At 33.6% G+C, this 20,532-nt stretch overlaps 2 protein-coding genes, 1 long non-coding RNA gene and 1 other non-coding gene across 4 annotated transcripts; 2 read left to right on the top strand and 2 right to left on the bottom strand.

Annotated features, from left to right (window-relative positions):
- Positions 1–2,142: 2,142 nt before the first annotated feature.
- LOC130496921 (uncharacterized) lies at positions 2,143–2,787 on the bottom strand. Its single transcript, XR_008936022.1, has 2 exons — positions 2,584–2,787; positions 2,143–2,498 (listed from the first exon to the last, which is right to left on the bottom strand). It is a non-coding gene; the product is annotated as an uncharacterized LOC130496921 (long non-coding RNA).
- Positions 2,788–8,617: 5,830 nt separating this feature from the next.
- On the top strand, positions 8,618–13,913 carry LOC108838191 (protein SUPPRESSOR OF npr1-1, CONSTITUTIVE 1-like). Its single transcript, XM_056989609.1, has 6 exons — positions 8,618–9,242; positions 9,513–10,593; positions 10,686–11,000; positions 11,838–12,392; positions 12,523–13,653; positions 13,764–13,913. Exons 1-6 carry the CDS (start codon positions 8,773–8,775, stop codon positions 13,794–13,796), a joined length of 3,585 nt encoding a protein of 1,194 aa, XP_056845589.1. The 5' UTR covers positions 8,618–8,772; the 3' UTR covers positions 13,797–13,913.
- Positions 13,914–14,140: 227 nt separating this feature from the next.
- On the top strand, positions 14,141–15,481 carry LOC108809099 (peptidyl-prolyl cis-trans isomerase FKBP15-2). The gene is made up of 6 exons (XM_018581229.2): positions 14,141–14,295; positions 14,404–14,453; positions 14,614–14,676; positions 14,761–14,851; positions 14,954–15,058; positions 15,171–15,481. The coding sequence occupies exons 1-6, from the start codon at positions 14,211–14,213 to the stop codon at positions 15,275–15,277; spliced, it is 501 nt and encodes a 166-aa protein (XP_018436731.2). The 5' UTR covers positions 14,141–14,210; the 3' UTR covers positions 15,278–15,481.
- A 4,576-nt stretch (positions 15,482–20,057) lies between these two features.
- Positions 20,058–20,164, bottom strand: LOC130497203 (small nucleolar RNA R71). The gene has a single exon (XR_008936214.1). It is a non-coding gene; the product is annotated as a small nucleolar RNA R71 (small nucleolar RNA).
- Positions 20,165–20,532: the final 368 nt, after the last annotated feature.

The following is a 20,532-nucleotide window of genomic DNA, read 5'->3' as shown; positions in this document are numbered from 1 at the left end:
TTATTATTAATTTATTGAAAATACAATGGCTAAACGTATAAATAAAAGAAAGTACACATTTCTACTATTTATGTTTCCAAACATATTTCATTTATTCTACTATCCTTGTATCTAAACAATCCAATTGTCTACTTCAACTTTAATAATATAGATGAATCAATACAAAATATTCTCAAACACATCTTATAAAGGAATTTAATTAATTACCGATTCTCGATATTCATATTTGGTCAGTTAAGATTTGATATTTAGATTTGAATCAATATTTTACAAAAGTGGATAAAGTAAACAAATATTATGGTTATTCATTTATAGAATGTATGTGAAATATCGAAATCTTTTGGTTGATGTGATAGCAAAAAAATAGGGTTGTTAAGCTAAGTTAGAGGAAAAGTAGTTGATTTTGGAAAATTTTTGTGGAGGTGATTAAGATTTTATATATCTTCAACCGAATACATTACTAACATAGGCTGTGTGTATATTTTGTATTTTCACAAACGATCATTTGGTTTGGCCTAGTTAATAGATAAACGTATATATTATTACTATGCACAATACAAATTTGTTTGGATTTCATGTACTTATATCTCGTGTTGTCACATATGCACTGCTGATAGTAATAATGATTCCCTTAATAGTTTTAAAAGTGACATAATTTATACACTCGGTTTATTATTATTTTGTAGATGTCAACCTGTAAGAAATTTTGGCCGCATTAGGATAAGTATATGGAATGAGCTTTTATTTTGCGATGTTAAATAAGGAAAAGGACATTAACGATCGACTGAAATGTAGGAAAGGAAAGTGGTTGGTTGTGGTTAAGTAATGGTTTAGTAATTGAATGGTAGAATAATAGTTTAGATACGTGATTCTCGGTTTATTAAATAATCAAAACACTGAGTTTTAATGTTAGTGGCATACGTTGGTAAATTTTGTGGAAAACTTAGGGTTAAGTACTATTTGTACTTCAGTTTTAATAGATTAGATGTACTCTCACGTATTGATTTTAGAATACGATAGTTACCTAATAATATAAGCAAATTATTTTTTGATGTGAACAATAAATAGATTAAACTAAAGTAGGTGACAATTATTTTTAGTTATTTACTCTAATTTCAGCCAATCAAATAAAAAATTATTCTGTCTCATTTATTCTAAAATTGAGAAAACAATAAAAACAGAGTACATCTTTTTTGTCAACAAAACAGAGTATACAAATCAAATTTAATGAAATGAATTTATTTTTCCAAATTTATTTATATTATCCCTCTCATTTTCACCATATTTTCCACCTTTTTGCTCCGTTATATAACCACACTGTACAAATGTTCTGAAATCTATATTGTACTGTTTTCACATGGAAACTGATGACTTCTTGTGTTTATTTATTGCTTTTATCTGACTCCGATAACAACATAGAAAACATAGTTAACAATCTTTACTTTATTATCTGAGTTTCTCTATCGCAATTGAACATGTTAGATGACATCATAATTTGTTTACATGGTTTTGACCAACTCATGTTTACAGAAAACCGGTCTCACTAAAGTTTGTTAAATATTTGGCAAACAACGCATTTGTGTATTTACCATTATTTCACTTCAAAAACCGCTGCATCTATACTATTAAAGCAGGATCCTATTGGTTTTTTACTAAACTTACCCTTCTGTTATAAGGAAGTTGCAGGTTTCATTAAGGGTATTTCTGTTATTTTGTATCATTTTCAAGTAATGGGTCTTTTAGTTATAAGCCCAAACTTTTTCTGTTCCTTTAATTTCACGGTTTTGGGCTATTTGGGCCGATTTTAATATTTATCTAAGTTCACATTTTCATTTGGGCCAAGTTCTAATATTGATATTAACAAATATTTACACATAATTATTTTTTTCTCAATATAATTAAAACTTTCTGAAAATATTTTAATATTGATAATAAAAGACTTAAATTATTAAAAGAATATAATATTAATTTATTCACAAGTTAAATCTGTTAAAAATTATATCTTTCAAAAATTCAGTACATAAAAGTGAAAATTGATTGAAAAAATTTAAAATACCACTTCAAATTTTTGAAAAAAAATCAAGTTCAATTTTAAACATAAATACCCATTTATAAAATAAAAATAAAACAATACAATAAAAATAAATGAAAATATTTCATTTCACAAACTTATTCAAAATTTATAAAAAAAAATAATAATAAACCCGCGCTTTTAAAGCGCGGGTCAAATCCTAGTCTTACACTTAAAGGAGGAGTGATGGAACCAGCATATATTCTAATGAAAAGAAACATTACCCGGAACAAAGTAACATCCTTCTGAGTGTTACCTTGAGAGGGAGTAGAAATAAAAACGTCTCAATCAGTTACTGCAGTGTAACAAAATCTCCTAAGAGGGTCTTAGAAACATTACATGGAACTGCTTACTAATGGTTAATAAGCCGAGCTATAATCCCTTTATTTGTAGCATCAACGACTGCTTCCTCACTGATATTGAACAGCTGCAACACAAATCCTTCCATTGGTTAGAAGAGAGATAGAGAGAGAAATACATAACAGTGGAGATAAATGGGAAATAGTCTCAACTCATATAGCATTCTTTCCTTCCCTCAGGTCTGCAATGGTAAGTCTCACCTATTCCAGTCTGTATTTAAGAATCTGGAACAAAATACTGTTTCTCATCATTCTCTCTCTATAAAAAAACAGACAAAACCCACACTCATAGATAATTCTTCTTGCAGAAAGGCCCCATATTCCAGATCTACAAAAGAAGACCCGATAAATTTCTGTTCTCTGTGGCATGAAACATACATATTAGATTTGATGATAATACCAAAAAAGACATGTAGATTGAAATCTCTTTAAAACATCAGAGAATACTTGCCTGCAGTGTATACTTGGAGAGAGAGCTTATTCTTGTTTTGGTAACTTGAGTGTGGGAAACCATGTTCATTTCTGCAAGTTTCAGTCAAATGAAACCGACCAACCCGGTTGCTTGTCCCTTGGATTGAAGAGGCAGGAAACCGAGCAAGAATTAGATCGCAGAGAAGGAAGAAAATATAAGAAAAGCAACGCAGCTCTTAAGACAGGGTGAGATTCATTTCATGGCATGGAATAAAAGACAACAACCTGAGTGCTATGAAGGCTGCACCATGTGGTCTTGCTTGAGAGCTTGTTGCAGCTTTAGTACCTCGTACTGTTGTTATGGCATAAGGTTCACTACTTGCTGGAGCAATGTTGGACAGAACATCCGGGTAGAGAAGTGCCTAGAGAAAAGATAATCAAACACGGAGCAAATATAATAGATTTAATTAAGCTTCCAAATTATATGATCAATCTGAAGAGAAGCACTTTGAACAAATTGAAGAGACTAATCCTAGACAAAACACAGACATAGAAAATATTGTATTGATATTACTATATCAAGTATACTTCTTCCAAATTGTCAGAAGTATTCTAAACTAATTAGGTCCACAGATAACAGAAGGAGATGCCATGGTGATTTACGCCATAGACTTTTGTCAAGAGAACTAATAAAGAGCTTATCTTTGCCTTAGGTGAAACCGTGAAAGTCTATTGATCTCGTGCAACAAATTCCTGTTACCATCAAATTCTCTGCAACACAATATAAATATGTTAATCGTCAGCTAACGTGCTGGAATAAAAAAAAAGGCCGAGGTCGTCATAAGCTGGAGATCTAACAGGAGTAAGCCTGCATATATATATATATATATACTAGGTGATTCTCCCGTGCTCATGCACGGAAATAAATACTTATAAAATAATCAAATCATAATAATTGTTAAACATTTACATATGTTTTTTTATAATTTTCAAGTAATTTTATTACTTATATTTATGATGAATAAAGAGAATTGTATTAGGTATCATTATATGGATATAAATATCTATATATTTGTTCATAATTTTTAAACTATTTTAATTTATATCATAAAAATAATATTAAGTATCATTATGTTTTCATCTTAATTAGATATGCAATTCTATGTATAGTAATTTGGATCAATTCATGTATGGTATCGTTGAGCTCTATATTTGGTTTCAAAGTAAACAACAATTTTTAATTAAGTTAAAATTAAATTTTTATTTTTATTTTATTAGTTTGGTTCATTCTATTAGATTTGTAAATATATTTATACAAGTTTTTATAATTTTATATATTTCTGAGAAAAAGAAATATAAAGCTGAAATTGCGTTAATAAATACTTCTAATATTTTAATTTTTAATATATCTTATTTTGGATAAAATTATATAAAATAAATTAATGTGCTAATAGATTAAGAATTGAATAAGCAAACCAATTCAGAAATATTTCAATTCATTGATTAATTTCGAATTCATAAGATAGTTACACCCAGAAATTCAAAAGATTGTATTTATACATATGTTTTCATTTTAATTAGTTATCTTATTTCAAACATAATATTTTGGACAGTTCAAGTGTTCATTGTTGGGTATATTTTCGCATCTATTATTTCAAACTGAACACCTGTTTTTTTTACTTTAATAAGATTAAAATTGAATTACAATTTTTAGCTTAATTTAGTTCAGTTCATCTTTTTTTTTTTTTGTCATCAGCAAACAGACTCATATAGACTTTGCGGACCAAACTGGGGGCTCTGCATCCATGTGAACGACGAAGGACGATTGTTGTCTGGCACTGCGTGCTAAACGATCCGCCTTTGAATTCTCCGTTCGTGGTACATGTATGATCTGTGAGCTCGAGAAATTGTCTTGTAGACTCTTGATATCTTCCAAATAGCTTGCGAAGGCCATTCTTCTGGTTCCGAAACCATCTTCACCAATTGAGAACAATCCGTAGCAAACGTAAGTTCATCTTTTTATATTTCTAATTATATTTTATAAATCTTATAAAATTTGGTAAGTTTATTTTTAAAAATATAGAAACACACAGAAAATGTTGTAGTTGCATTCATGAACATGTTTTATAATATTTTAAAATTCATGTACATATATGAATATTTATAAACAAGTAAATCCTAATAATTGGTAAATCATCACTTGTTAATTGTGGATACATTTTATAATTTTATCAATAAAAATTAGGTAAATTTTAATTTTAATTTATAAATTTTTTTAATGATATTAGATGATCACTTTACGTTGTTTGAAATTAATTTTCTTTAAATCATTTAATCAAAATATAATCATTTTAAAATATGTTTTCTTAAAAATTGTCTTAACTATTTTCTTTTTTAAATTATATGTATAAACCTATATATTTTGAAAATTATTAGATATTCACTTATTTATGTTTTTAGGGAAAATATAAAGTAAGAAAAAATAAATTCGTTTTTGTATATAAATCTATATATTTTTATAGATATTTCCTTTTTATTATATATGGGTTTATAAATTGAAGCTTTATTAATAAAAAGAAAACTAAACAAAAATAAATTCGTTTTTGTATATAAAAATCTATATATTTTTATAGATATTTCCTTTTTATTATATATGGGTTTATAAATTGAAGCTTTATTAATAAAAAGGAAACTAAACAATTTTTAGTAATAGGTATAACTAAAATTAATTCATTAAGGGTATTCGTGTAATCAACCATTATGAGAATCAACGTGAGCGCGACACATAGGAAACTGACTTCTCAAATAATATTATATAGATATATATATATATATATATATATATATATATATATATATAAAAGAGTATAATTTAGTACGTAAGATCAGAAAATTCAAACCTGTGATAGCGCATCCTACACCAAAATCAATAACTGAGCCAACGAATTTTCATTTTATCTGAGTTACAACCAATAAGTATTTTTAAACAACAAATCAGTCTTTTTGTCGTCTTAACAATCACAAGTTAACAAAAAAAATTAAAAATCATTTGATCCATAAAGCACACAACTTTTTTATGTACAGAACCAACCAAAAATAGTAGAGAGTAACATTACCAAAGTCATCGAGCATAGAAGGTAACACCAGCCTCTCCCAAAATCTCTGTTCAAGAACAAAATTATAAAAAAAAGTTTATTTTTGAAACATGAGTTGCAAACTTGGCAGATAGAACACAAATAAATGTCGAAAAAAAAGAACACAAATAAATGAAAGCGCGACATTAAGATTTATATGTAGTAGAGGTGGAGGTGATGGAAAATAGAAGCCAAGGAGGAACCTAGATCATGGGTTTGCCGATGATTTGCATGTACGTTGCTTATGAATCAAGAGGAAGCGTAACAGAGAGTGATGTTTCCAATGACTCAGGCTCCGGATTTTCTTGGATCGAGTCAAATATGTAGTTGCATAAATCAAAGCATTCGACTAAGAACTTCGAACATAGTAATCAAAGCATGTCGCTTAAGAGAGAGAGAGAAAGAGTGTACCAGTGACATTGAGAACATCCAAAATGATAATAATCAAAATTCTCTTCTCAGATACACTATCCCGATTCCTTTGGAATATGAAAGGAACTATATCAGTTTCAGCTCTCTGGAGTGGAGATAGGTTCGATCTAATTATTTGCTTCTGAGTTCCATGATGTATTTGATTTCTGGTGGTAGCTTTAAAGCTACATCAGTTTATATCGGGTGAAAGAGGAGAAGTCGAAGGGGAAATCATTAGGTTATTTTTGTTGTTATGAAAAGAAAAATAACTGCAATCAGTGTCTGGTCAAGCATATTAATGGAAAAAGAGGAGACGACAATTATAAAACTGGAGGAAATAATAGCTGGGCCAAGATAGCAAAGTAATTTAAACCCAAACGTAAAGCCCATCTTTCATCATTATCGACATTAGCTAAATAGACGTGGCAAAAAAACTCTCTGCCATTGGTCAATTTAATTAAATGACGTGGACAGCTTAGAATTGGAGAGTATTCTCCTTTTAGTATAGTATAGATTCCTTTTATTGAATTTTCGAATAATTCAAATATAGGACAAATTAAATACATGATTGAAGTTGCCGTTATATGAGCTGACCTTCCACTACTTAATTTTTTTACATTAATACATCATTCCCTTTTGTGTAACTTAAAAATCTAAGTTCGTGGAAAAGCTAAAGGAATTTTACTGTAAAAGTTCAAAAAAAAAATCGGGCAAATTAGGTTTACAATAAACCATGCAATACCATTCTCAGCATTAAACCAAAGATCTTAAAAAGATTATGATAAAAAAAACGTATCAATAATTAATTCGTTAACTATATAAAATATAAATTGCTGAAACAGATGATGATCCATCCAAACTGTTCTCTAAATATATAATTCTGAAACGGCCCAAAGTTTCACCATTTTTAATACATGATTTATCTTGAAAACCAATTATAAATGGCTGAAACAGTCAGCTACGTACATGAAAATGTATCATATATACAATGGTGGAGGTCTTGCACATTAAATCTTGAAAACCAAATATAAATGGCTGTAACAGTCGGACAGTTAATTAAGTAATGTTCTCATTTTGATCATTACCATCATGCAAAATGGTTTTGAGTAGAACAGTAAATCAAATTTGTTTTAATGTAGGTACAAATGTAATATTTGATGGATGGAATGGGCTTAACAATTTTCAATTGTGTTGGTCTGATAAAATAACGTGAGAACCGATTTGATATGTTTTAATTAGAATATTCGTTACATTAATGTAATTATGTGGGACGAAATTATTAAAGGTCATTGGCATTGATTGTAAATTTTCTAGTAATAAAAGGGTATTCAAATAACTTGAATGAAAATGATTGTGAATACGACATGTATGCAAAATGGCAGTGATGTAAATAGATTACAAAACAAAGATTATTCTTCCCATGTTCCTCAATTAATAAGAAAGGGATACCTTCACGGAATATTTATCTATGTTACTTTATAGCCAACTTAATTGGTTGTCATATGTGCAGAGGAAGGAATCTACTTAGCATACTCCGATTTCATGCCTACTTAGCTGGAGATACAGCCTGCGCAAAGGAGCTAAATAAGTGGTTTGTTAAGCAGCTAGAAACAGTAAGTGGATGGGATTAATGGTGAAAACATAGCTGATGATTTCGATTTCTCTTCGTCATATAGAAAAACTAAGCTAGTTGAGATCTTAATATCCTGAGTAGCTAGTGAGAAATGCTATGGTTGAATGATTTACGAGAATGAAGAAAATATCAGCTGTTATCCATCTTGCAACTGTTTATCTAATCTGTTAACAATCATGTCAGGGGCCATACCGTTTAGTTGCAGAGGAAGGAAATCTAAGTGTTCAAGGGTTAGTTTTGATGATACACTTCCTACAGTGTGATTTTTGTAAAAAGATGAATGGTTTTGATTGGGGAGTGTAAATTAGCTCGAAATCTTCTAGTAAATGCTTCATCCGCTTTGTGCAAAGGCCGGCTCTGGTGGTAATCCGCTCGAATTTTCCTGCAAGTCTTCGTGTCTTAAAAAAGAAGTCTTTTGTGTCTTATTATGTCCCTTATTATGAACCACAATTTATGGCTATGGCCCCCCCATGAGTGTTGTCTTTTATTTTACTTTAAAAAATATAAGTCTTTGTGACTTATTTTATTGTTCTTCACATTTCTTCCAAATTGTGGACAAAAATGCGTTGACAAAGGGCATATGGATAGAACCTTAAATTTGTTGCGTGGTTGAATGGAAAATGGAAAGCAGCTCGAAGTTTCCTACAAGTCTTGGTCGTCGCGTCCTTTACTCTTATGCATGTCTACACCCTTTCCTGAGTTCTTATTCACCACAATAATTATACAACAACTCTCTTCTCTTTCCTTTTTTCCATGGCTTCTTCTTCTACTACTTCTGGCAACTCGAAATACGATGTTTTCCCGAGCTTTCGTGGAGAAGATGTCCGAAGCTCATTCCTCAGCCATCTTCTCATGGAGCTTAAACGCAAGTTGATCACTACATTCATCGACCATGGCATCGACAGAAGCCGCCCTATCGGACCTGAGCTTTTACTGGCGATAAAAGACTCTAGGATCGCGATCGTCATCTTCACTAAGAACTACGCCTCGTCAACATGGTGTTTGAACGAACTGGTGGAGATCCACAAGTGCTTTAAGGATCTGAATCAGATGGTGATACCTATTTTTTACCATGTAGATCCTTCTGAGGTCAGAAAGCAGACCGGGGAATTCGGTGAGAGGTTTAAAGAAACCAGCATGGACAAAACAGAAGATGAGATAGCAAGGTGGATTAGAGCACTAACAGATGTTGCAAACTTGGCCGGAGAGGATTCTAAGAATTGGTACGTTTGTTTATTTATCAAATTTGATTTGAATAGGGTTTTTTCAAGTGTCTCTTAGTATTTGTTAAAATTTATTTCTTACTTAATCAAAGTGGAAATAATTTAATTGTGAAGACTTGATATAAAAGAGATCCGGAGGAGAGATTGATAGATAAAATCTGCAAAACTATTTACATGAACAAACATAACTCTTCGTAATGATACGTGACTTTTCACAATATTATACCAAACTGAATTATAAACTAACAATATTATACCAATAATTTATAGGATTGTTGAAGGCGAAGCAAAAATGATTGAACATATAGCAAAGGATGTGTTCAAGAAACTTATGATACCACCAAACGATTTTAGTGACATTGTGGGGATTGAAGCTCATTTTGAGAGGTTGAATTTGCTTTTGTGTTTGGAGTCTGAGAAGGTTAGAAAGGTAGGAATCTGGGGGACTTCAGGGGTAGGTAAGAGTACCATAGGAAGAGCTCTTTTTAGTCAACTCTCTAGCCGATTCCACAAACATGCTTTCTTCGTCTCTTACAAGCGTAAAAAAAAGTGGGACAATAGTAAAATGAAGCTGTGTTTGGATGAACTGCTTCTGTCGGAAATTTTGTGTCAAAAGGAAGTAAAGATAAGTCATCCAGGTGTGGCAAAACAAAGGCTAAAGCATAAGAAAATTCTTATCATCGTTGATGATGTGGATGATCTTCAAGTGCTAAACACCTTGATGGATCAAACTAGTTTGGTTGGATCCGGGAGTAGAATCGTTGTGATAACTCAAGATAAGAGACTTTTAAAGTCTCAAAATATTGAGCTTATTTATGAGGTGGAGCTCCCATCGTACGACCTGGCTATGCAGATGTTTTATCGATCTGCGTTTGGGGAAAACTCTCCACCTTATGGTTTCAAAGAACTCGCGGAGGAAGTTGTGTTGCATTCAAGTAACCTCCCTTTAGGTCTAAGTGTCTTGGGTTCGTCGTTGAAAGGGTTGAACAAGGAGGAGTGGGTGGAGATGCTGCCAAGGCTCCTGAATTGTTTGGATGGTGAAATCAAGAATACACTAAAAGTCTGCTTTGATAGGTTGCATGTCAAAGAGCAAGAATTGTTCCTTTGGATTGCATGCTTATTCAATGGTTATAACGTCAATTTCTTAAAAGATTTGCTCGGAGATGGTGCTGAAATTGGGCTTAGAATACTGAATGACAAGTCCCTGATACGTAGGGAATCAACAGGAATTGTTCGAATGCACAGTTTGTTACAGATGTTGGGTAAAGAAATCAATTGTGCAGATTCCATCAACAACCGTAGGTTGTTGACGGAAGCTGAGGATATATGTAATGTACTTACCGATAAAACTGTGAGTTTTGACATATGGTTTTCATGCTAGACTGACTAAAGTATTGTGATTGTTGTTTGGTGTTTGATACAGTGAGGATTTTTTTTTTTCAGGGCACGGAGAATAATCTAGCCCTGGATTTGAACATGTCGGAAATCAACAAGACATTGGTTATAAATAAAAAGTCATTTAAAGGAATGCGTAATCTGAAACTTCTAAACTTTTACAAATCCTTGTGGCCAAAGGAGACTGGAAAAGGCAGATTGGATTTACTTGATCAAGGCCTGGATCATTTTCCAAGCAAACTCAGATTTCTACGTTGGGATGAATATCCATCCAAGTGTATGCCTTCTCGCTTTAGAGTGGAAAGTCTGGTTGAACTCAGAATGGAATATAGCAAGGTTGAGAAGTTGTGGGAAGGAACTCAGGTATTACTTTAAAAAAAAACCAATTAGTTTTCCATTTTCAAATAGTAAAGACCATGTTTGTTTTTGTATTTGGATGTAGTATCTAAATGCATCATCTAACATCTGATGGATGTTGCATCCAAAACATGTTCGCTTTTGTAGTTAGTATTTGCATTTAAATGCTATTAGTAATAAGATCTGGCTTTTTGATTTTATACTAACATTTAAATGCTATTAGTAATAAGATTAAAAAGTATATGATTTATATTATCAATGATGAATTAATTAATGAATTAAATAAAATGCCGATCTTGCAGTTTTGATGAGAAATTTTGATTTTGCGGTTTTGATGGAAAATCTTGATTTTGTAAATTTAATTTTATGGTTTTCCAGAAAAGAAATTATGTTATGATTTTGATAGAAAACATGATTTTATGTTTTGACCAAAAACTTGATTTAATGGTTTTGACGAAAAATTCGATTTACAGCTTTTGACAGAAATTTTTTTTTTTTGGTTTAACTAGGAAACATGTTTTTGGTTTATAATAGCAAATAGTAATAGAAAACTAATTAATTTTATATTTATACTAAAGAGTATTAATTATTTTGGATTTTTGGTATTCTTCTTTTGCATTCAAGCTATACATTTTTTATATCTCAAATATTTAAATTTTTGACTGTTCTTGAATTTGCATCAAAATGTAAATGTAATAGTGTACAAAAAAAATATTTGAACATTTGCATCTAGATGCATTCAACATCCAAGATAAAAAAAAAAGAAAATGGACAAAATTGTAATTCTGAATTTTTAAATTAATGAATATATTTCGTATTGATTTCCCCTTTTTATTTGGTCAGTCTCTTGGAAGTTTGAAGGAGATGGATATGAGTTATTCTGCAGATTTGAAAGAGATTCCAGATCTTTCAAAAGCCATAAATGTCAAGGAATTGAAGCTTTGGGGATGCTCATCTTTGGTGGCACTTCATCCGTCAATTGGGAATCTCAGTAAAATGTATGGATTGAGGCTTTCGGGATGCACATCTTTGGTTACGCTGCCTTCCTCGATTGGAAATCTCACTAAACTGGTTGAATTGGACATGTCGAAATGCTCAAACCTTAACTTTCTGCCAGCTGATGTCGACTTGGAATCTCTTGAAGTCCTTAATCTTAACGGATGCTCAAAGTTGAGAACGTTTCCTCGTATATCAAGGAACATTACATCACTTTACCTAGAAGAAACTGCATTAGAAGGAGAAGAAGATAGTTCTTGGATTGAGAATATCCCTCACTTTAAAGAACTCTATTGGAATGATGTACCATTGAGTTGTATGCCACTTAATTTCAAACCAGAAGATATGGAGTACCTTGTAATGACTAGTGTCAGGCTTAAGAAGTTATGGGGAGGGGTCAAGGTAACTTAATCGCTATTTATTGTTATAGTTAATGTACTATAAAGTTTGTTAATCTAATAATGTTGGTGTTCTTACCTAGAGCCTTTCTAAATCGAAGACATAATATGTTAATCTTTTGTTTATTTTTCAGTCGCTTGGAAAACTCTGGGGGATGCATTTGTCAGGATGTGAGAGCCTCATCGAAATTCCAGATCTTTCAATGGCCATCACCCTTAGGTATTTGGAACTAAAAGATTGTAAAAGCTTGGTGGTGCTTCATTCTTCAATTAGGAATCTCTACCAACTCAAGCGCTTGAACATGGAAAGATGCACAATGCTCGAGGTTCTACCAGTCGACATCAACTTGGTTACTCTTAAAGAACTCTATCTAGGTGGATGCTCAAAACTGAGAAATTTTCCTCAGATTTCAACCAGCATTGTACTTCTCTATCTAGATGACACTGCGATCGAAGAAATTCCTTCCTGGATTAAGAACATGACACGTCTCAGGAAACTAACGATGTGTAGGTGCAAGAATTTAAAGAACATATCCGCAGAGATTTTTAAATTGGAGTTTGATAAGGCAGACTTTTCAGACTGCGGAGGAATCACAACTATCTGTGATCACTTACCAGGGCCACACAATGATGTCTTTGATATTTCTTCATATAGTTCTTTCAGATTTCCGCGAGTGGCTCCTTTCAAGTTCTATAATTGCTTCAATTTGGATCGAGATGCACAAGAAATCATTGTACAATCATACTCAAAGATGGCGGTTATACCAGGTGGAGAAGTGCCTATTTATTTCACACATCGAGCTTGTGGAAGTTCCCTAAGTATCCTTTTGTCTGAGAGCTCTCTTTCTCAAGAATCCATATTACTTAAAACTTGCATCGTGGTTGGACCTTCAAGACACTACCCCGCCAGATTAACAATTCATCAGTCCTTTCGAGGCCAAAAAGAAGAGATTCCTTGTGATGTTATAGTGGACACATGCACGTACGAGAAGGATCATCTGGTTTTGTTCATATTACATTTACAAATAAACAGAGTGGATGACTCGCCATCTGAACCGAACAACAACCTTCTACTACTTGAGTTTTATAACAGCCATTATGATGGATATTATGAAGGTTGTTCCTGCGGCAGCAGCTTTGGCAGCCACAAACAAAATTCTACTCTCGAAGAGATAAAAGGATGCGGTGCACGAGTCATGAATATCTCAGAAACAGACTTTCGAGAAAGTGATGAAGAGAGCAACAGAAGCAAGAAGAAGATGCGGGTTAGCTTTTATCATATATATTGAACTGAAAACTTCAAAAAACTATCTCTTTTATTGTCGGATTCAACTAGAAAGAAAAATCATATTCACTTAGATTTGTTATGATGCAGATGACAGTTCTCACCACGGACGGACCCACGTGAAGCATTGTGGTGTCACTTGACACCACAAATAACCTTATACATTTTTTTTGTAAGCGGTAACATGTGATGGATATTTGGTTGTAAAAGTTTTAACAAGCTTTAAGCACAAGTTCACAAGGGAAGATAAAGATAGGTTACCACCATCAGAGCTTACCATTGTGAAATTGAAGAGCAGAAGAGAAGAGAGTAACAAAGAAGAGCGTTCTTTTGGTGTAACGGTAACTGTCGATAAGATTAAAAAAATAGAATGTTTGAACGACGCCTCAATCAAGACTTGGCCCATCCCAGTGAAACAAAAATAATAAGCCCATTGAACATAGGCCCATTTATATTGGTCCAGTAAGATTGCCCTCTACTCAAATCTTCTCTGAACTAAAAGACAGTGAAGCCAAAAAAAGAGAGCGAGAAGCGTCGATGTTGGCGAAGAGCAAGATGTGTTGTCTCCTCCTCCGTTACTACTCCCTTTTCTTGATCGTCTTCTCTCTAATTTCACTCCAAGGTTTCTGTTTCGATCATATTCTTCCCTCTCTGTCAATCTAATCTCAAGTCTTCTGTCTAATAACTTTGGTACATGGATCTCTTTGTTTTTTTTTTCTCAATGTTATAGGTTTCGCCAAGAAGACAGGAGATGTGTCGGAATTACAGATCGGGGTTAAGGTACATTTTTTTAATTATTTAATTACTATAAATGTGAAGCCTTTATGGCTTATTGATTGTAAATTTGCAATCTTTGTTTCGGAGATGATGATGATGATGATGATAATGAGAGTTTGATTCTTACCACCTGCTTCACTTGTTTGTTTTTTTTTTCTCGCAGTTTAAGCCAAAAACGTGTGAAATTAAGGCTCACAAAGGTGATAGGATCAAGGTGCACTACAGGGTAAGACTTTGACCACATCTTACTACAAAAATCATCATAAGGCGCTCTTGTTGTTGTTGTTTTACTTAAGTGTTTATGTGGCAGGGGAAACTTACTGATGGAACCGTATTTGATTCGAGCTTTGAAAGGGGTGATCCGTTCGAGTTTGAACTAGGAAGTGGTCAGGTTATCAAAGGTTGGTGTGCTTGGTTTTGCTTTTGGATTTTAAATCTCTCTCTTCTTTTGGTTGCATTCTCTTAATTAGAGTTTCTCGGGATGGTAATAATTGTTGTTGCAGGTTGGGATCAAGGGTTGCTAGGTGCGTGTGTAGGAGAGAAGAGGAAGTTAAAGATACCTGCTAAACTTGGATATGGTGAACAGGGCTCTCCTCCTACTATCCCCGGTATAATATAAACACCTTTCTCATCTATAAAGCTCTTTTTAAAATGTGTATTTTAATGTTTGTGTAGAGAACAAAATTGATAGCTAAAATAAACAATGTTGCATACTCTCAGGTGGTGCAACACTGATATTTGACACAGAGCTTGTTGCGGTGAATGGAAAACCAACTGTTGTAGAAGAAGAAGACGAAGATGACACATCTGGAGATGACGAGCTATAACTGGATGGATCTCCATTCTCTAAGATGAAACGAAGTTCTATGGGCGTTTTTTTTCTTTCTTTGGCTTCTTCCTTATAAGTTGTTATTACTTAAAATGTTCATTTCGGTTTGGCCTTTGGTGTTAGTTATAGACAAAAAGAACAATTGAAATTAGGCGCAAAATTACTTTTCAAAAAGAACAGAAAATTGTTCTCCAACTAAAAATCCATTTGCAATCTTAAACATACAAAAGTATTTGCATCTTCATTTAATTAACAAAGATGCTAAGTGCTCGACGGAGTGGAAGTATCGATAATGGATATTAACTTGGCTTTCTTAAAATCTGTTGAATTCTCAAAAAATGCCCATAACTAAGGATTTAAGAGTTGAGTTTTTATTACAGACAAATCAAAAGTATCTCTTACAATTCAAGAGATCACTATATATACCAAGATGAAAAGTCTTACGTCCTTAGGGATTAGGATCTAATATTTTATCCAAAGTCTTAATCCTAATCTTTTAAGCAATACTAATGTTTATCTAGAACAAGAATAAAAAGGAAACTAGAAAACCAAAGTCCAATAGAAATAGAATGCTGCACTGTATCAGTTCTACAGCGACTGCTGGCCAAAATGCTTGAACCACATGCAAGTAGTTATAAAAGAATAGTGGATGTGTAAAAAAAATGTAAAAACCTTTGTTGAACTGATAAATTCTTGTTTGAACTGAAAAGGAAGGACAGGCTATCAGTATAGTATTGACGCCATTGCCAAGGCATGAGTCTAAATCACTTTGGAGAATCATATTGGACCAAAGAAGTAATTAGAGCTTTCTGTTTACACCATTTGAAAGCAACTTTGGTGTGTGCAACTGTTTTATATGAGTTTGCTCTTATAGTAAAACAGACCTTCTAGTGACATTACAGTTCAAAACAATGCACAATGCTTTTCTTTTATATTTATCCCAGAATCTCGATGTATCTTTAGACCCTTGAACGGTTGAACCTAAAGACATAGATACATCAATGGAAATGAAACGGGTCCACCGGTTATTGTAAAATAACGATTAAGGAAGTGCCATGGCACAGTCTAAGGTTCCAGTAAGTATTCTGGTCTTAGTGCATTTTGAAACTTAAAAAAACGATTAATGAAGCTCTTATATATTTATATATCTTGTGAATAAAATATATGTATGTGATAGTTTGATGATGGTTCGGACCTAGTTTTATGGTGGTTGGTTGACTATCAACAGTAGTGTGTGTATCTAACCAAACATTTCAACGACGTTTTACTTTGAATACATTGTTTTGTCACCAAAGCAATAGAAAATCTTCCAATAGATCTTAATAAAATATACTGTATTAGTAGCCTATAATATATTATCAAAAGGAAAGGAGGGCCCATGATTATAACTTTGTAAAACATTCCAAAACAAAAAAGGCCTTTGTTCAACGTTATACTAAGTGACGAGCCACTATGTAACATCTTAGTGATAAAAAAAGCATGTCACATGCATGAAGATTGTCACTACTAACAATTTTTAATATCGTTAAAATTTCCGAGTGAGATGCAACTACCTCTTCAATAGTAAAATGTATATAATACTAGGAAAAGCCCGCCCTACAGGCGGGATGCAAATTTATATGTTTATTATATTTTTATATGAAAAATATACATATTGGTTAGACTTCGTACAATTTGAAATCTAAATAAACCATGCTATATAGAAAATTAATTATGATTTTATTTTATATTATATATTTCTTTTGTTAAGTAACATATGTTTTAACTTTTAATTATACATTAAAATTTAATTTGGCATTACATCATTTCTTGTGATAATCCGTAGTTGGAAGAACACACATATATCTCTATTTGATTTGTATCAATTCTTTTTATATTGATGGTTAGATCTTGTTGGGGAGGTGAGAATGCAGGTTTGGTTTTTATGTCGAAAATAAGTTTATATAGAAGTTATGGGCCCATGGTGTATTTTCTCGGAAGATTGTAATATCTTCGTATGTTGATGTGTTTATGTTCTAAAGTTGATATTTTGGGTTTAATATAGTCACCTGATTGAAACGTTTAGATATTATGGTTTAGGAGAATTGTTATTTTTTGTGTTGTTACTGAAATGCGTTTGTTATATATGATGATGGAGTTTTAATTTTGATATATTTATGAGAATTTTTTCCTTTTTTTTGCTGAATATGATGAATCTGTTACAATTAATTGAATTTGATATGTCGGTGACAAACAATAAATTACTTTGTTAGGTTAAAATCATATATTTATATATATTATTACTGTGTACCTAGAATTATGTATTAATTGAGTATTAAAGAGTAGATTGTAGGGAAAAAAACTTAGGTGTTTCTAACTAATTTTAATATTTTCAGTATATATTATGCCGCATGCCCATAAGTTATATTGGATCATCAAATTTCAGGTACAAAAGTGAGTATATATAGATTACATATTACTGCTGTATTGAGACTGACCTTCAACCCAATATCTTTGCGAGTGCTGTTTGATTTGATGGCAGGTTTGACAGTAAATTATGTATGTCTTTATTGCAACATACAAACTAATTCAATTGTAAGCATGTGCAGCCATTTATTCTTTCTTTCCTATGCTTCTAATAGCTTTTCTATTCACCAAATCATAAGCAGAGATGCAAAAAACATTGAAAGATCGATACAAACCTCTATAACTGATCTCTTACATATTTGCATGATTCTAGCCATTCATTCTTGTACATTTTGATCATATAGATTAAGAATTAGGCATCTTTAGAGTCCATATTGCATTCATTGTCCTTATTAGGTTTGGAGTGTACCATAGAGTGATTTGAGATGTTTGGGAGCTTTGTGATCCGAATTGGGGTGAAGAATGGAGTCTAGTCAAGCCACACATGAAGTTGGATGAGTCGGACCCGGGTAGAATGACCCGGGATAGCTTACCCGGGTGCATGCCTCACCAAAGGAAATGACGCGGGTTGCTCGTGCAGGGGATGGAGTACCCGGGCGCCTGGAGTAACGTCGCAAGGAGAATGACCCGGGTTGGAGTGCTCGGGGTACCTTACCCGGGCGCTTGGAGCTGGACGTGTTGAAACCAAACTGACGCGGGTTGGATGACCCGGGTTGTCGACCATGATTCCTACCCGGGTCAAGTCATTTACTTGCTCGAATTTAAACACTTTAAAAGGGTATTTTAGACTTTTTAAAAGGGAACCATTAGGTTTTCTTTGATTCATATTGATACTTTTGTAATCAAAGAGAGAACAACATATCTTTTATCGATTGAAGAACACAAACTCTCTCAAGAAAAACATTTCTTTTTGGCTTGATTTGTTATTGTTCTTGTGATCTCTCATCTATTTCTCTACATGATTAATCTGAAATCCATCATGGGTTTAAGAGGAATCATGGAGATTAGTGAGTAATCACCTTTTGGATTCATGGGTTAGGGTGATTAAGGGTGATTAGGCTAGTTCTAGGATGTTTTAGGTATAGATCATACTTGTTCCTTGCTAGTAGAGTGATCTTAATGCATCATTTGAGTAGGCCACTCAAAGGGTGATCTCTAGGCATTTCTCACCCGACAGGTGTTTGATGAAATGCCTGAGTCAACTCTCCTAGGCTTTTAGTGTACTTTGCCAAAGACATTTGTTGTTAAAGATGCTAAGATAGCTAATAGACTTGTTAGTAATGATTGCTTGCATGTTATTCAACCAAAGACATTTGATGTTTGAGATATGTTAGCAAATGAGCATTCATCTAGACATAGAGCTTGCTTAGAATTGTGTCTAGGCTTAAGGTTGATAGTTTGATTTATCATTTGCATTCCTTAGATCGAAACCTGATCACCCAATGTCTAAATCCCTATACCCATGAGTTCTCCTTTCCAATAGCTTAAGAGTATCATTTTACTGTTTTGCATTAGCTTTAATCATTAGTTTAGAATTCATCAAATCACTGGTTGCACTTAGATTAGGCAAATACTTGCATTCTCTCTGATTTTAAATCCCTCAGAACTGGTTCGACAACAACTTCCACTATACTATCATTTGACTTAGGAGCCTCAAAACTCCTAGCATCAAATTGGCGCCGTTGCCAAATTCTGAGTTTGATTTGAACATTGAGATTTAGTCATTTGCTTGAGACTAAGTCGTTTTTATTTTTGTAAGTTACTGATTCTCTTCTTCACTCTTTCTGATTTTCAGGTGTATGAACTTGAGGAGCAAGGGTACATCAAACCTTGTTCCAAGAGCCGTAGACATCAGAGCTTTAGAGAGAGAGTGTGCTAGAAAGAGAAGACAAGAAGAGCAACAGGCTCAACTGCAGACACTGGAAGCTGCAATGGAAGAACAACAAAATCCTCAGAACCCCAATGGAGTCAACAATGTTCTACCACAAGGGCCTCAACAGCGACCAGCTCGCCCCATTGGCACTTATGACCGCCCCAACATCCACGGCCCTAGACTGGGAATCCGAGCACCGGCTGTGGCTGCTAACAACTTTGAGATCAAGTCAGGGCTGCTCAACTGCATAGAGAACAACAAGTATCATGGTCTGGCTGTGGAGGACCCATTTGATCACTTGGATAAGTTTGACAGCTACTGTGGTATGTCAAAGACTAATGGTGTGTCAGAGGATGCTTTAAAGCTCAAGTTATTCCCCTTCTCTTTGGGGGATAAGGCACGTCAGTGGGAGAAGTCTCTACCAAGTGACTCCATCACTACTTGGGAAGACTGCAAAAAGGCATTCTTGGAGAAGTTCTTCTCTACCTCAAGAACTGCTAAGTTGAGGAACGAGATCTCCAGCTTCCAACAGAAGAACTTGGAAGGATTCAGTGAAGCTTGGGAGAGATTCAATGGTTACCAAGCTCAGTGCCCACACCATGGTTTTTCAAAAGAGAGCTTGCTGAGCACATTCTACAGAGGTGCTCTTCCTAAGTACAGAGCCAGACTGGATACAGCTAGCAATGGGTTCTTTTTGGGGAGAACTGAGGAAGAAGCAGAGGCTCTGGTTGACAACATGGTTAAGAGTGATGCTGTCTACAGTGGAGACCATGACAGAAGCAGTAGAGGTGATGACAAGCACACAAGGAATGAGATAAAGGCTCTTCAGGAGAAGATTGACACACTCATTGCTGATAAGGCCACACAAGCGCAGGTGAACTTTGTTGGTAACCCACAACAGGAGATACCTCCTACTGTCAATGAGGTTGAGGGTTTGGAAGGGCAAGAAGAATTGTGTTTCATCAACAACAATG

The sequence above is a fragment of the Raphanus sativus genome, chromosome 6, assembly GCF_000801105.2.
Source record: "Raphanus sativus cultivar WK10039 chromosome 6, ASM80110v3, whole genome shotgun sequence".
Taxonomy (NCBI): domain Eukaryota; kingdom Viridiplantae; phylum Streptophyta; class Magnoliopsida; order Brassicales; family Brassicaceae; genus Raphanus; species Raphanus sativus.
Note: the sequence above shows the minus strand (reverse complement) of the source record. Positions and strands in the feature narration are given on the sequence as shown.